The sequence below is a fragment of the Mizuhopecten yessoensis genome, unplaced genomic scaffold (assembly GCF_002113885.1).
Source record: "Mizuhopecten yessoensis strain PY_sf001 unplaced genomic scaffold, ASM211388v2 scaffold716015, whole genome shotgun sequence".
NCBI lineage: Eukaryota > Metazoa > Mollusca > Bivalvia > Pectinida > Pectinidae > Mizuhopecten > Mizuhopecten yessoensis.
Genome location: NW_018479905.1, coordinates 49178 through 67692, shown reverse-complemented (window position 1 = coordinate 67692; position 18515 = coordinate 49178). Strand labels below are relative to the sequence as shown.

The 18515-nt window shown below is 34.0% G+C and overlaps 1 protein-coding gene across 2 annotated transcripts in view; it reads left to right on the top strand.

Moving 5' to 3' along the window:
* LOC110441525 (adenosine 3'-phospho 5'-phosphosulfate transporter 1-like) overlaps window positions 1-12923 on the top strand; it is a 17186-nt gene extending 4263 nt beyond the window's left edge. For both annotated transcript variants that reach the window (XM_021484698.1, XM_021484697.1), the window contains exons 2-3: window positions 4716-4945; window positions 6507-12923. In XM_021484698.1, the coding sequence (XP_021340373.1) occupies window positions 4723-4945; window positions 6507-7618 (1335 nt within the window). In that variant the 5' untranslated portion in view covers window positions 4716-4722 and the 3' untranslated portion in view covers window positions 7619-12923. The remainder of the gene's footprint in view (window positions 1-4715; window positions 4946-6506) is intronic.
* Window positions 12924-18515: the final 5592 nt, after the last annotated feature.

Below are 18515 nucleotides of genomic sequence, written 5' to 3'. Positions count from 1 at the left end.
TACTAGTAAATATGTGAAATGACAAACTCACTTTGAAGGTTGGCTTTCATACACATCAGTATTAAGTTTAGATCAAAAGTTACCTCAAGGTGCATTTACTGTTAACATGACTCGATCAAACAGATTAGAGGAAAGAAGAGAAAAGATCGAACTGACAAAGAACTAATGAAGATGGTACAAAGGTGGGCGCCAAGATCCCTCTGGGATCTCTTGTTTGTGATATTTGGCCAGTAGTATGCTGGGATGGAGGGCTACTAACTTAGTTCAAATGAATGACCTTGACCCTCTTTCAATGTCACAGGGGTCAAATGTCTTAACATCTTCAAACTGCTTCTTCTCAATAACCAAAAGGCCCAGGGTACTGATATTGGGCCTGTAGCATGCTGGGATGAAGGTCTACCAAGTTTGTTCAAATAAATTACCATTACCCACTTTCAAGGTCATAGGGGTCAAATGTCGTAAAATCTTCAAACAACTTCTCGATAACCAGAAGGCCCAGGGTTCTGAAATTGGGCCTGTAGCATGCTGGGATGAAGGTCTACCAAGTTTGTTCAAATAAATTACCATGACCCACTTTCAAGGTCATAGGGGTCAAACGTCGTAAAATCTTCAAACATCTTCTCGATAACCAGAAGGCCCAGGGTTCTGAAATTGGGCCTGTAGTATGCTGGGATGAAGGACTACCAAGTTTGTTCAATTGAATGCCCTTGACCCACTTTCAACCTAATGTCTTTGTTCGACATTCAAGGTCACAGGCGTCATATGTTTTAATCTTTTAATAGGCTCTTATGAATCAAACACTGATATTCTGCCTGTAGCTGTATTTTAGTCCACTTTTAAGATTACAAGTCTGAGATCAATTCCAGGTGAGCGATGCAGGCCCATTGGGCCTCTTGTTCATGACTGTTATAAAACTTTATGTGCTGTTTACACTTCAACTTTATGCTTAAATTACAGGACAGGAAAAATGCATGTCCAGATCAGAATTCGAACTTGTTTTCTCCAAGCTCTAGACAGATTTATTGATTGAACTATGGCTACCTGTACCTGGCAAATGATCCAATGCTCTGCCATTGAGTTTCGAGGTCAATCTGTATTATCCCGCCTAGGTAGCTCACTTGACATAGCATCCCTTTAAATTTCAGAGGTCCTGGGTTCAAATCTTAGTCTGGCCATGTATTTTCACTCCTGTTACACTTAAAACATCTTCTTGTCATAGAAAAACAGTGAATATTACACTTCACTCTGACCATAATATGTCATAATGCTCAATGTACTTTTGTAGTCCCTCATTTTGCCCTGTATTCATTTGGACCATTCATTTTGCCTATGAAAATAGGAAATGTTAGTTTGAAAAGGATGTTATGCCTCAAGCTATAAGCCAGCTAGTATACCATCAAATTTACTTCAAGTGTTCATCTAGTCCATACTTTTAGATGGATATGAAGTTAGCCTCAAGGCACCTTTCTGTAGTAAACTCATTACTCCTTTTAAAATATCTGTCTTTGCATAATTGCATTACTCTGTACATTCATGATCATAGGATACAACCAGATAATATCAGTTTGAAGTTTCTCTGTCGGTCATAAACAGTAAACTACTAATACTAATACAAATATATATGGTGTTGTATACATACGCATATTCATAAGTGAACTCCAACTCCACCTCATTGTATTGGAATGGGGTGTTCTCAACATATTTCAACATATTTCAATTGAAGCATCTATTCATATAAGCACTGAAGCACTTATATTCTGGAAGAAAAAACCCCGAAATAAATTTGAATGAAATATTCCAGTATCTGATTCTGTGCTAATTAACACTAAACTTTCCTTTTAACATCCAATTTTGATATCAAACTTAAATCTGTGCTAATTTGAACTAAACTGTTTCTTTATTACCTCATTCTGATATTAAACTTAACATTAAGATGTTTTATTAAAAATTTGTGTATTCGTTTAAAAACTAAAAACAAATGATTTAATGAGGTTACATATGGAAGAGTAGTGATTCAGTACACTTATAAATATACCTCTACGTGTATAGTTTTCATAGTCAACATTACATTGTAACCTTGTTTTGATTTTAACTGTGGAAAGAAAAAAGTTTATTAAAATATTGCATATAATTATGTAAATATATGCATGATGCATGTACTAGGGTACTTGAGTTCCCGCAGGTAAGTTTTACAGGTAGATTCACCTGTTGGACCTCGCACACATTTTAAGAAAAAGACTTGAACCCCTATCAAAAACAGTTGCCCTATATATAGCTACAGGTAAATAAAAAATGTTGGCACTCAGAGATACACCCATTGGAACGCCATAGCATTATGTGTGTTGTGATACAGACTAATTAATATAAGATGTTCATCTACCTAAAGAAGACCAGAATTTTGCAGTTTTAGTTTTATTTACATGTACTAATAAATACTCTGAGACTGCTACCAACACTTAAATTCAGCTGGGAAAAAATGATATCAAAAGGGGACTTTCGTTACAATTTTGTTTTTGTTAATAATGGTACATTGTACATATTTTGGATTTTTTACACAAAACCATATCTAGATCTCTATATTTGCATTCTACAGGTGGGCCATAGTATTTGCAATACAAGTACCAATATAATTCAGTACATTTCAAGCAATATGTAAATGTACATATTTCTCTGAAGTTAAAACAGAGATGGAATAATTTTATAAAAATACTGTTAAGATTAAATCATTATCATCCAAATTGAGTTTGCTTTGAGTCTGAGCTGTGATATATTTGGTCCAATAACAAACTACTTACAGTATCATGGGGTAATATTGAGTCTGAAGAAATAAGATGTTTCAACTTTCAAAATAAGATATTGATCTGCCCAATTATTTCCCTTGATCTATAATTGATTTTGAAGCCTAAAAAAGGTCAAGACTTTTATCTCTTATTTATAAAAAATATTGTTTTGGTAACTGGTCAACAAAAATGGGGAGTTTTTTTTTATTACAATAAAGATACATGGGGATTTTTTTTTACAATGTTCCATTTCTAGTTACTGAAAACTTAAAATTACAATGTATTGTTCCGTTTCTAGTTACTGAAAACTCAAAATTACAATGACTACAATGTAGAATTATTCATTTTATGTAAACAACTAATTATTTTGTATATAAATAGGACTTACAAACATAGCTTTTGCAATAGGGAAAGGGAGACAATTGTGCATATGTTACGGGAATGCAGTGAAGTCCAGAATTTTCTAGCAAGTTTTGAAATGCTGCTGAATGCTCTAACATTACCCTTTTCAGTTAAAAAAGAAACTTTGATCTTTGGTATTTTAAATATCACGGGTGTTTATAACCGAATATATATTGAGATAATGATTCTCCTGTTGATGAAATTATATATCTTAATGTATAGAACAAGGTGTTTTAAGAGTACACTTTCTGTGATTAACTAGTTAATTTGATAAAAAAAATTACTATGTTGTTTAAAAGTATATTGCAAATAGTAAAGGTGAATTCTGGTTGCAAAAATTTGTTAATGAATTGAAAAAATGCATAAAACCTGTCATAAACTGATTTATCATACTACATGTATTAAGTTGTACTAAGTAATGTATGTTCAATTACCTTCCACAATATACTGCTTTTTCTGTTTCTTTACATCTGCTGGGTGTTTTTTTCTCTCCATCTGTCTTTCTCTGTTACTTTCTTCTTTTTCTTTCTGTTTCAGTGCTTCCTTTTCTTTTATCTTTTTGTTTTTCATTTTCCATTGTTTTTCATTTTTTATATGTCCGTTAAATTTGACAGAAGTATTATGGTATCGGGTTGTCCGGTTGGCCGGTCTGGCATAAACTTATGTTTGTCCGGCAATCTCCTACATTTTTTTGACCGATCTCTTTGAAACTTGGTATACATTATAATCATGATATGAAGTTGTCTCCCTTAAAAGAATTTTGATTCAACAATTTTTTATGAAAGTTATTGCCCTTTGTTCATTTCAGTATTTGATTTTTGTCCGGCAATCTCCTCCTTCATTTTTCGACGGATTTCTTTGAAACTTGGTGTACATTATAATCATGATATGAAGTTGGGTCTCCCTTAAAAGAATTTTGATTCGACGATTTTTGCAAAAGTAAATGCCCTTTGTTCATTTCAGTATTTGATTTTTTTTCTGGAGATTTTCTCCTACATTTTTTATAGCATGTCAGCTAACCACTCTTAGAATGATGCAGAGAGATCTTATTTCAATGTAAGAAAGTATATGTCACTATATGGCATTCAACGGGCATATATTGTTCCGCCCTGCGGTACTCTTGTTTCTATATATCAAAACAGTAGAAATCTTTATATATATCATGCATATCAAATACCAATAGGTTGCATGATATTACTGATGATACGCGTTACATATCAAGCTTAATTATTAATATACATAAACTTTGTTTTAGTATGAAACATGTTTGATTGAATCAAATGAGCATGTTAACAAATATGTAAGACTATACTGTATTGAAAATAGATCTGAAAATAAAACAAATATAAAAAAAGTTTGCTTTGAGAAATAACTTCAGTTATTGTTATATTATTAACAATATTTAAATGGCTATGTCATTGTAATGTTTAGGATAACTGGACTAGATCATAATCAGTGTTTCGGACCCATCAATAAAACCCTCTTATTAACCATTTGACTACACACTAACACAATTGTATGGTGATTTTTCAGTGGTATTATGCAGGCCACAATGTGGTTCTTCGGCATATTGGTGCTAAATATCGTACTACCACTGTGTCTGGGGAAAGAATCGACAGCAGCAGATAATGCGTTGGAATCTCACTGGGTAGACTTCTGGATGGTACGACTGTGTCTCAACATACTTGGATATGCCACTCTCTTCGTACCTGGTGCTCTTCTGATCAAATACTTCAGGGATAAACGCTACAATGAAACTGCAGGTAAGTGTTATATGGAGCCAGTTCAGCCTGTTTTGTACATGTTGTGACAGTTCAGTTGGCATGAGAAGATTATTGCATTCCAAAAAACATATGTCAACAATAAGAAAATAACTAACATATTCAAGGGTAAAGTGAACTTTTTTATTTACATGCAGTTTTCATTTACTACATATTTTTGTCAGTGTATTATCATTGAGTAGTTAGCATTTTCTTATCGTCATATATTACCGGTTTATAGCCAGCTTAATGTCAGCTATTACCAGTGTGATGTCAGTTATTAGCTCACCTGGCAAAAAGTGCAAGTTGAGCTTATGGTATGATGCAATGATGTGTTTTCTATTGTCCACCAACTTTTTCTTTGAATGACTTTTTCTTAAGAACTGGAGGACCTAGGGCCATGGTACTTGGCAAGTAGGTATCAGGGACAGAGTGCTATAAACTTTCCTCAAATAAATTACCTTGACCTACTTTCAAGATTACAATGGTCAAATGTTTTTAAAACCTTTAAACATCTTCTTTTGAATAACCAAGAGGCCTAGAGCAATGATATTTGGCCAGTAGGTACCTGTGACAGAGTGATATAAACTTTCCTTATAGAAATTACCTTGACCTACTTTCAATATATCAAAGGTCAAATGTGTTATAAACCTTTTAACAACTTCTTTAGAAAAACCAGGAGGCTGGGATAGAGTAGTTTCATTTAGCCTGGAACATTCTTAAGCCAAGGGGACTCAATATATGGAAATATTTGCAAAAGTATATTTATTGAGAATATTTTCCCATGATTGCTCAAATATTCAGGTGAGGAATACAGGCCCTCTGGGCCTCTTGTGAGTAGTTTGTTGACAATGTGATGTCAGTTATTACCCATTTGTTGTCTGTGTGGTATCATGATCAGTTATTACCAGTTTATTGTCAAGGTAATGTCAGTTATTTTACATGTTTCTTGTCAAAGTGATGTCAGTTACTATCTGTTAATTATAAATATAATGTCAGTCACTGAAGGTTTGTGGTCAGTTATTACCAGTTTGGTGTAAATGTGGTGTCAGTGACTACCAGTATGTTGATAATTTTGTAAACGACTACTGGGCATAAGGTCATCATCATCAATTTAAAATGCATATCTATATACTCTCGTTTTGAATTTTTGTATGTACATTGTCTTTGTTGTTGTTGGTTAATATAACTCCAGAAGTCCTATTCTTGCTATATTAGGGTCACACTCTGTGATGATTTATACTTTCCCTATCGGACAATTGTTTAGGAGCCCACTTGGTTTCTTAGTAATGTGACTCATCAGAATTTTGAAAAAGATGCTCAGGACTCGCGAGGAAAAACTATACCAAAATGAACCAAAGACCATTTGAATGTCTGGACAGATACCTGTGGTCTATAACTGAAAATAGTCTGTTTGCCCCATGAGAAAATGTTGGTCAAAATAAATACTATATGTTTACATCCTTGGCCTACTACTTGAGCTACATCTATGCTACCAGAATGAATTAAAAAATATTGTTTCAAAATCTGTATTAACCACATGCTTTGTATCTATCATTTACAGGCCCAGATTTGCTATCGCAGATTATCAAGAACTGTGTGTTCGGTCGGGAAACTGAGAAGGGTGTCCTGGAACAAGGCGGGTCATCTAAAACAGGTGGTAGCAGTGACGACAATGTTGGTCAATATCAGAAATGTGGCACTCTATTGTTCTGTGTGGCAGGCCTGCAGGGAGCCTACCTCACCTGGGGGGTCTTACAGGAGAGAATTATGACATTTGAATATGGAAAAACTGACACGGAAGCAGGAGAATTCTTCAAAAACTCCCAATTTTTGGTGTTCATCAACAGAATTTTGGCACTAGTTATTGGAGGTGTGGTGTTAGTGATGAGGGCCCAGCCCCCACACAACGCTCCTTTGTTTAAGTACTCCTACAGTTCCTTCTCCAATATCATGAGTAGCTGGTTTCAATATGAGGCCCTCAAATTTGTCAGCTTTCCTACCCAGGTGCTTGCTAAAGCTTCCAAGGTCATACCAGTCATGTTGATGGGCAAAGTAGTATCCCGTAAAACCTACGAATACAATGAATACGTCACCGCGTTGATGATATCGTTTGGTATAAGCATGTTCCTTTTAAGCAGTGGTGATGTGACACGGCATAAAGGAAGTGTAACAACTGTGTCAGGGGTGATATTGTTAGCAGGATACATTCTCTTTGATAGCTTTACATCAAATTGGCAGGGAGAATTGTTCAGAAGATACAAGATGTCCCCCATTCAGATGATGACAGGTGTAAATTTGTTCTCCTGCCTACTTACTGCTGTCTCCCTGCTAGAACAGGGTGGATTCTTTGATTCTGTAGCTTTCATGGGTCGTAACCCAGCCTTTATATTTCATGCCATGATCTTAAGTCTTTGTTCTGCTTTTGGACAATTGTTTATATTTTTCACACTCTCTAGGTTCGGACCAGTGACATTTACAATAATTATGACAATTCGACAAGGAATAGCTATCTTGTTGTCCTGTGTAATCTACGGCCATCCAGTGACATACATCGGGTTTTTCGGAATAATGGTGGTTTTCCTCGCTCTGTTTCTTAAAATCTATGCAGGCCACAGGAAGAAGCAAATTCAAAACGCCACACAACAGAGTAGTAATGGTGTGTCGAAAGTCTGATTCAAGTACATGTACATCAGGGTGTTGTATATTATTTTGTATGGAAAGTAAATCAACTAACAGGTAACCTGGATATATCTGGGACCACATCAAGGGTGTTAAAGTTGGGTTTCCTTTATCCATGAAAGCGGGAATGAATTTTTTCTATATCCTTCTTTATGACGAGAACGTAAAGGTTAACAATACAATTCTTTGTAGTATACAGGGTGGGAGATAAAATATGGTTACTTTACTACCAAGTTCATGCAAGCTCGTGTCACAACAAATGTGAAGTATGTTACTGATCTGTGGTACATTTCTGTGTTTCAGTGTCATTATTTAACCCATATTCTCTTTGGAAAACACTGATAAACAGTATACATGTTCAAACATTTTTTAATATATTTTTGTATGACTAAAGATTATTGGCTAGTATATTGTTACGAGGTAAACGTGATAGATCTAATGCTATAGTTTTGCCCTAACTTACATTTTGACTTTACCAGGACACAGTTATATCGTATTCATTTCACAGCAGTGGGGTAATTTACATTTATGGGAGAAAATTATTTGTTTTGCTATTATCCACAATCTCTTATATTTCTGCATGATTCTGCAGAAATTTACAAAGTTGACATGTGGGCTTAAAATGAATGACCATGAAAAGATCGTGATTTTGACATTTAGAAGGAAGTCTTTCTTTATTTATATGTAAACCACAGGTACTAGCCACATCTGTCAATACACCTATACTATAATTATATTATAAGTGTATTGACAGACGAGGCTAGTACCTGTGATATTAACCATTATTTCTGTAACCTGTGTAACATTGATGTTAAAATGACAATATACATAACCATTATGCTGTCTCAACATGACACTTCAGAGTTCACTAAAATAAAAACTATTACATTACTGTCAATACTGGCACATTAATAAGAAATAAACTCCCAAGTTTACCTGTTCAAAATGTATTCAAATGTCAACTAAATATAGTATCTTCCATTGTTTTTACCTGGGTAATAGAAGAATGAAACTGTGTTGGGTTTTTTTGCTTTAATTTTGTAATTATTTGGTTGATAAAGGATATCAGACTATTCATGTACATGCATATTATTGAAATGTTGTGTCAGTTAGTTTATAGTTTTATATAAATAGCTTGTGTTTGTGCAGTTTAATATGATTTTTTTTCTAGATTTATTGTGAACACGTCCTGATCTTATAACCAAATATGCAAAGGTTACTTATTCATGATATCCTAATTTGCTTGCTCTCTTCTCATTTTATTTATTTTGTAGAAAGTAATTTCCTTAAAAAGACATGTATCCAAGCCGTACTTATAAATTATTCTGATAAACTGACATTATCTATCAGTATCCGATAATCTCGTTCAGTTTGTCAAGTCTGTCATCATAAACAAATAAATGTCATAATTTATGCCATTGCGATGTCAAATTATAAATTGGTAACAAAACAAAAACCCAAACCATGAAACAAGAGTCTATACCAAATATACTGTTTTGTCAATTTTTAATGTTTTATAGAGAAACTGCAGACAAAATAATCTATTTATTATTGCTAATGATTTCTCTTGATCTCATGGTGATACAATGTAGAATCTCATGTTCATATACACCTTGATTGTGATTTTTTCAGCTTATACTGAAATACAGAGAGACCACTACACTGTTTTAATAGAGCTGCGATGATTTTATGTTTGAAATATTTTTACATCAAACATGATGAAAATCTCAAGTTAATCTTACAATAGTCCTAATATATGTTCCATAGCAAAAATTGTAGCAGAAACATCACACTCTGTAACAAATTCAGCCAAGTCAATTAATATTGCAGGTTGTGTTTCTGCACAACAAATTGCGTAGACATTATCAGACTGTCATGAAATTTTGTTGCATGTACAAAGACTATAAGCCTCAGTTGGATTTAGAGTGAAATCTGTGGAAAAGTAATCAGCATATTCTTTAAAAAACTTTCGTATTTGGTTGACAGTAACCACAAAATAGTATAATCAAATATGACTTGATATATATTCCTTTAAAACTTGGGTCAGCATTTATGCTGTACAAAAGAAAGGCTAAGTATGAATTTGTTGGCAAAATTAACAAGGGAAATAACTCTTGTACACTTGAGGTAATATGCAGATCTCTCTGTAGTTCATTATAGAAACATGTTTTACTGTAACAAACCAAACCAAACGTGTATTGTCATATTTTTTTGTACACAATTTTATATATCCCGGTTTCTGATGTGATCTGACATTGTTTATGTGTATGATACACTTGTCAACTTTAAATGCTCATTATGTTAATCCTACATTAATATGAATACATAATGTACCTGGTAGATAAATGCATTATTCAAACAGGATTAACATATCTACATAAAAACAAAAGAAATCTGTCTTGGTTACTGTTAAAATTATTTTTTAGCTGAGGGATTTAATATGATAGTACTGGGTACATAATATTACCGTAATAACAATTATCATTTATATATATATCTACAAAGGTTTGGGAAGGCTGAAAGGTATTATTTTGACGGAATTTCTCCATTGAATGCTTTTCTTGGTAATTTGTTTTTTTTTACTACGTTGAACATTACAGATTATGATATTATTAAATGAATTGTACGGTTATACAATTACATGCAAATGCTTAGAGAATTACTATTTTCCTAGTGAAAGACCCAAAAAAGTACCTAATTGTTTTTTTTAGTTTAAAATAATACAGGATCAACAGGTACATGTATTTCTCCACACTTTACTATTAAAGTAACTAGCCTGTGTAGTTTAGCGGCATTTACAAGTTATAAACAAGTTTCTCAATGTGTACAACTTATTTTCCTTAACAATCTCTGTCTGTCTTCTTGGTTCTAGGATGAAATATGTTATGTCACCTCTGTGAAGAGTTCCAAGGTAGAATAACGCCAAGACATAAGAGACATTAAGTTGTACATAGAATATAATTTATTTTTTTATCTCATGTCACACTTTAATTTGCAAAAGAAAAAGGTATTTTGTTATCTGTTACTCGAGCAGTTGCTTTTTGTATGTGTCGCATCAATTTTTATATTACTTCTGTGTGAAATGACACAATAATTGTGTCCTGGTTTTTTTATATAAAAACACCCATTTGGCAAGAGGAAGTGTTATAGTTGGCATCCAGTCTTGGGAGAGTTTATCATGTACAATTTACTCACTAAAACAAGTTAGGTTATACCATGTAATCACAATTCGTTCTTTTGTTGCAGATGTATTGATTTATCTCAATTTGTCACAGCACTTGTTTTCCTTCACTCAAATCTCTCCCAATTCTTGGGGTCCTGATATATAATATTACGTTGTAGATCATTTCAGATTGTTGATCCTGGTCACAGACGTCATTGACTCATATGAGTTTAATTATACTGTACCTGGTACCACCTGCTACGAAGTAAGAAAGGCTATTCTGAAATCAGGTTGTTGTCTATCTATCAGTAGTCAGAATCTTGTCCAGCAGTTTTCATCCGAATATTTTCATATACCGACCAAAATCAATTGAAGGCTTTTTAACTTGCATCGTCAGCTTTAAATGATTATTTTTTTAATCTTGCATTTTTGTGGGAGTTATGTTCCCTTTTTCAAAAAATTTCACCGAATTATGTCTCAGGTACAACTGAAACCGGGTTTTTTTATCAAAATTTTGTAATATCTTCACAGATGCATTTACTTCACTCAGAAATTATGCACCTATGCTTATTTTCACCAGTGTTTATGAAACTTGGTACACATGAATAGTAGCTGTAATAGGTAGTTCTGTGATTGCAACTTATATTTTAGTTGAAATATTTTGTTATTGATGTTATGCCTCCTTATTGATTGGTTATGACAGATTGTGTATTCATTGATGGTGTCAAGACCTCTGTTGTTCCATTGTTATCAGTGCAGATAGGGAAATCCTCAAATTTATCATCTTTAAAGATATGGTTAAAATTCACTTTATATTGTTACAGTGTGTATTTTTGTTGGTGCACATATAACACATATCATACTTTCATGAATTATAATATCCTCACAAGAAAGATAATCAGAAAACAAATAACGAATTTTGATTTAAGGCACACAACTGTAGCAAGTTAAAATATTTGAATTGCAGAAAATCTTTTAAGCAACATTTCCATTTATTCTATTTTCCAATATTTGAGATTTTTTCCCCCTTTTTCCTTTCATCAAATGTAATAAAGAACATTTAAAACTCACAATTTGATTAACCAATAATTTTATTTTCTAGCTTTTACTTTGTATGTATTCTTATACATTCTCAAGACATTTTTGTCTTTATAACCCTGTTCTAAATCGCACAAGAGTGTTAAGTCCCGTCAATCAATTAGTTTATTACAATTGTTCCATACCAATGGAAGACAATGGGGACATAGATATAGAGGACCACAAGCCAGTTTATTTTACCTAGGATATTCATAAGGACAGGGCTTTTATTTGACATTCTTTTTATCATACAATAGTCCTTTATTGATCATGGATTGTCCTGGATTTGATTTTATCAGATCTTCATGCATGTTATATTTCATGGAAAGGACAGAAAACTTTACAAGTGTGTTTCTGATTTAGCAAGTGAAATTCTTTATCATTCGAAGACATTCCTAACGGCTAAAATAGTCTGTTTCAACCCCTGTACTTGTGTCATCACAATTGGTGTTGTAACACATATCACATGCATGTAAAACAATCATGTGATGGTACTATTTGAAATAAAAGTCAAATCAAAATATAAAGTGCTGTCTCCATATGTACTGGTAATGCAGCACCAGGTATACAATATCTGTTATGTTGGTTCTTATTCTTCAAGTCTAAAAAAAACTTGGTGACACAACTGTATTCTGATACCCTGTCACAACCTAAAGACTAACACCATGACACAGTATTATTAAAGCCAAATCTTCTATTAATGCCTCAGTTAAAATTATAACAGGTTTAATATTTAATATGTTTACCTGTTAGATTGATATAGTTTCTAATTTGTATGATGCAGTGTAATTCTTTTTTGGCAAACTGTATCTATTACTAAAGATTCAGTCATCTGTGTGTGTGTTATTTATGTTTATCTTAGAAATGATTAGATCTGAAACCTTATACATTATTTATACTCGTAACAAACATCTACCTGCAAATACATGTAATCTGTAGTCTATTGTTTGGTTTAAAATGATATGTGTATACCAGTAATTTCCGTTACACTTTCGTCCACCCAACTCAAACTTCATACCATTCAAAGATCCAAGCCCCGGTACTTTTGAATCATTTTACCCCTGAAGTTTTCCTCTGAAACCCCCCCGGACAAAAGCAAGTCTACTACTAGAAGAGCGGGTGGGTAAGGCTTCTGCTACTGTACTACAGGACATGTTGTGTAAGAGGATTTCTATGTTACAGAGAGTGAAGGATATGTTGTGTAAGAGGATTTCTATGTTACAGAGAGTGAAGGACATGTTGTGTAAGAGGATTTCTATGTTACAGAGAGTGAAGGACATGTTGTGTAAGAGGATTTCTATGTTACAGAGAGTGAAGGACATGTTGTGTAAGAGGATTTCTATGTTACAGAGAGTGAAGGACATGTTGTGTAAGAGGATTTCTATGTTACAGAGAGTGAAGGACATGTTGTGTAAGAGGATTTCTATGTTACAGAGAGTGAAGGACATGTTGTGTAAGAGGATTTCTATGTTACAGAGAGTGAAGGACATGTTGTGTAAGAGGATTTCTATGTTACAGAGAGTGAAGGACATGTTGTGTAAGAGGATTTCTATGTTACAGAGAGTGAAGGACATGTTGTGTAAGAGGATTTCTATGTTACAGAGAGTGAAGGACATGTTGTGTAAGAGGATTTCTATGTTACAGAGAGTGAAGGACATGTTGTGTAAGAGGATTTCTATGTTACAGAGAGTGAAGGACATGTTGTGTAAGAGGATTTCTATGTTACAGAGAGTGAAGGACATGTTGTGTAAGAGGATTTCTATGTTACAGAGAGTGAAGGACATGTTGTGTAAGAGGATTTCTATGTTACAGAGAGTGAAGGACATGTTGTGTAAGAGGATTTCTATGTTACAGAGAGTGAAGGACATGTTGTGTAAGAGGATTTCTATGTTACAGAGAGTGAAGGACATGTTGTGTAAGAGGATTTCTATGTTACAGAGAGTGAAGGACATGTTGTGTAAGAGGATTTCTATGTTACAGAGAGTGAAGGACATGTTGTGTAAGAGGATTTCTATGTTACAGAGAGTGAAGGACATGTTGTGTAAGAGGATTTCTATGTTACAGAGAGTGAAGGACATGTTGTGTAAGAGGATTTCTATGTTACAGAGAGTGAAGGACATGTTGTGTAAGAGGATTTCTATGTTACAGAGAGTGAAGGACATGTTGTGTAAGAGGATTTCTATGTTACAGAGAGTGAAGGACATGTTGTGTAAGAGGATTTCTATGTTACAGAGAGTGAAGGACATGTTGTGTAAGAGGATTTCTATGTTACAGAGAGTGAAGGACATGTTGTGTAAGAGGATTTCTATGTTACAGAGAGTGAAGGACATGTTGTGTAAGAGGATTTCTATGTTACAGAGAGTGAAGGACATGTTGTGTAAGAGGATTTCTATGTTACAGAGAGTGAAGGACATGTTGTGTAAGAGGATTTCTATGTTACAGAGAGTGAAGGACATGTTGTGTAAGAGGATTTCTATGTTACAGAGAGTGAAGGACATGTTGTGTAAGAGGATTTCTATGTTACAGAGAGTGAAGGACATGTTGTGTAAGAGGATTTCTATGTTACAGAGAGTGAAGGACATGTTGTGTAAGAGGATTTCTATGTTACAGAGAGTGAAGGACATGTTGTGTAAGAGGATTTCTATGTTACAGAGAGTGAAGGACATGTTGTGTAAGAGGATTTCTATGTTACAGAGAGTGAAGGACATGTTGTGTAAGAGGATTTCTATGTTACAGAGAGTGAAGGACATGTTGTGTAAGAGGATTTCTATGTTACAGAGAGTGAAGGACATGTTGTGTAAGAGGATTTCTATGTTACAGAGAGTGAAGGACATGTTGTGTAAGAGGATTTCTATGTTACAGAGAGTGAAGGACATGTTGTGTAAGAGGATTTCTATGTTACAGAGAGTGAAGGACATGTTGTGTAAGAGGATTTCTATGTTACAGAGAGTGAAGGACATGTTGTGTAAGAGGATTTCTATGTTACAGAGAGTGAAGGACATGTTGTGTAAGAGGATTTCTATGTTACAGAGAGTGAAGGACATGTTGTGTAAGAGGATTTCTATGTTACAGAGAGTGAAGGACATGTTGTGTAAGAGGATTTCTATGTTACAGAGAGTGAAGGACATGTTGTGTAAGAGGATTTCTATGTTACAGAGAGTGAAGGACATGTTGTGTAAGAGGATTTCTATGTTACAGAGAGTGAAGGACATAATGTGTAAGAGGATTTCTATGTTACAGAGAGTGAAGGATATGTTGTGTAAGAGGATTTCTATGTTACAGAGAGTGAAGGACAGTTTACACTAACATACTTGTCTCCATTCCAGTATGTTTACACATTTAACGTACCTTTACATTGTATGGTAAAACAGTTTTTAACGTTTTCATTTGGACATTTGCATTGCGCATTATTTGTGATAATCTGTTGTTTTATTTTTGTTTTATAAATATTTGAGATTCGCATAAACTAATGTGAAAAAGTAGTTATCTTTGATTATTAGTTGTGGTGAATGTGTTTTTGTTGGGGTTATATTTCGCTCGGGTGGAAGTATATTTGTGTAGAAATGTAGTGCTATATATATTGATTGGTACATAATTATCTTTGTTAGATCAACATCAGTTGGGACTGTCTGTAATGTATACTATGCCATTAACATGCTTAACACTCTTTGTAAACCAATGCAATAATATGGACTTTTGTTGAGACTTACAATTTAACAATGGATCAGTGGAGAAAACATGAACTTTGTAAGGCTAGTAATGGAAACTGTTAACTTTACCAATTCATATCATATTAGTATATACCAAATTCTTGCTTTTTGTGTCGCCTGCGAAAAGCTGGTAACACATAGGTATTGCTATGTCGGCGTTGGCGTTGTCGTCCGAACAGAGGTTTTCATGCTATACTTGAGTTTCTGTGGGCCGATCAAACTCAAACTTAATGCAGTGCTTCCTTACCAAAAGTGCTTGCTTGGGATTGCTTTTCAGGTCCGAAGATCAAAGGTCAACGTCACTGTTACTATAAATGGAAACTTCACTAAAACTGTATACTGGACGGCTTCGATCTACCACTTGACAACTCACCGTATATACCTCTGAAATGCCGTCTTACTCCAAATGTTATTGACAACACTATCTGTTTAACATCATAATCCACAAGTTTATTCATTTATTTATGGGAAACCATCCGACAAATCATACAAATTAAACTTGGAATTGAGATAATGAGTATCCATAGAAAGTTCCTTAAAACTCAGAATAACAGATTATATAACAAAATGATGCCATCCAAAAACATTATCTATGATTATTGCTTACTTTTAACAGTATTTCTTGAAATGAAAAGTGTATCTATTTCTTCGCAATCTCCCAGCTTCCTGCGCAGGCGACACATCCACTTCCGTGGAATTCTTGTGTTGTAATAGGATGTATTGCTATTAACTTATACGATGTATAATGAGAACAGCATTACATGTATAATGTACATGTAATTTGCTTCTATAGTGGTTACACGGTGTCGGTGTGCATGCATATGAATGGCATCCATAGACTATTCAAAATGTTACATTGCTCTAGGAACTGTGGGAAGTAACGGATGCTTTGGCGGATTTGTAGTTGTGGCAGTACTGTCTAAACATCCTGATCTGCAGATATGGTTTAAGGTTTCTGCAACTCCACCTCTAGATTGGGGTTTTCATACCTGGCACTAGACATGAGTTAAGGTATAAGAAGCATACCGGTAATAACTTTACAGGTGTAGATATGCCTCGTCCTCTTGTCACTTTAAATTGTACTGTTTGTCATCATGCTAACTTTGAGTATCTCATTGTATTTATTGTCTTAAAAAACAGATAATTGCTTCTATAGATCAGTTTGTATGCCACTTTATATACCCTTGTTATGGATTATCAAATTGAGGAGAAAATCTCATATTTGCATATTTTTTAAGAATAGATAGTGGCATATACATCGTATGTGGAGCATAACAATTTTTACCATGCCAAGTAAAGAAAATAAAATATTTGAAGGTCAGATCGGCGTTAAGTTGCTTACTTTATGTATTTTTGGAATAGATCTAATAAAGCATGTCTGGGACCAGGGCCCGTATTCATGAAACCATTCTCGTTCTCAAACTCACATTCTGTCTCTAAGGCCAACTTCTTGTTTCAATGTAATTTCTTAAAATCAATAAAAAAAAAGTATATTTTATCAATGATTTGGAATATATAATAGCATGACTTTTTGACCATGTCACATGACTTTACCAAATAAGTTACTGTTTGGAGCACAAAATCCATTTTTGAGCATGAGAAAGATGTCGTAAGTATTGGCCCAGAGATGTTATTTAATTTTTTTTAAACTATTTTCATTTACGGTGAAGTGTAATTGAACTCTTAGAGAAAATTGTTACATTCATGAACTTGTTTTGAATGATCACACATCATGGCTATACTAGTAAGCATTGTGAGAATCGATAAATACCTGCACAGCTTAGTAAAAAAAGACATGCCATTTCCTGTTACAGTTTGTATTTTCATGACGGTATATGTCGTACATACATGCCAGAATTCTTGGAGACCATTCTGCGAGTTTTACAATCATTTTAAGGGAATTGAGGCTCAAATAAAAGAGGTTTTATTCGCGGCATTTTTCACGGCAAAAAAACTTATCCTATTCAACAAAATCAATGATATATAGTACAAAGTAAGGATAAAATTGGCTGTTGCCGTCAAACGTTCTTGTGACCATCACGGTGGGGAAACGAAGCGGTGAACGCACATTTCTCATGTGAAATTTTTCACTGTCTCATGGCAATATCACCCGCGCCCCTTAAAACTAATGTATTTTCGGAGTGTGACAGAGATTTTTGTTTAATTTCCTCCCAACCAATCAAATAGCTAGAAATTCACTTGAGGTGTAACAATATATATATATATATATTAGGTAGCACAAAGTTTACAAAACAAAATATTATCACATAATTAATTGAGATGAACTGAAAAAGCAGATTTTACTTTAAATTTCACAATTTAGTTGGACAGGTCAATATTCACAGCAGCCACAGTACTACTGATGTTTAAGTTAGGAGACATCAACTTTGAACTGTGGATTTTGATGAGTTTATAAGGATTACAGTTGTCTTTGTTCATTTTCATTTGAACTTCTGAGCATTGTTATATAATCTGGAAACATGCATTTAACAAGAGGACAGAAATAATCAGCTGTGAAAGAAAAGCAAACCGTGTTTTGCATTTGAACTTTTAAATTCAATATTTCAGCATTCAGATCAAAGCCATTTTCCATCTTCTTTGATATGCCCCTGACTGGCCGTTCTCTGATCTTATATCAGTATATTTGTTAAGAAACACGTAGCCAGACATCATATTTTTCAAAGTGTCTAACAATGAACTAACGTTACAAACATGACGGAAAACATTAATGTGCTAATTCTACTGACTTCACGGTAAAATTTTGATGGTGAAGCCGACACCGTAAGCATTGGGTAAGAGTGTCTGGCAGTCTGATAGTATCACAGAATTGAATAGCAACAATAAGAAGGGATGAAATTAAATATATTATATGGATTTATTTCTATCGTTCGAATTACTTATTGTAAAAGACAGCATGATTTATCGCTGATAACATAGTTGA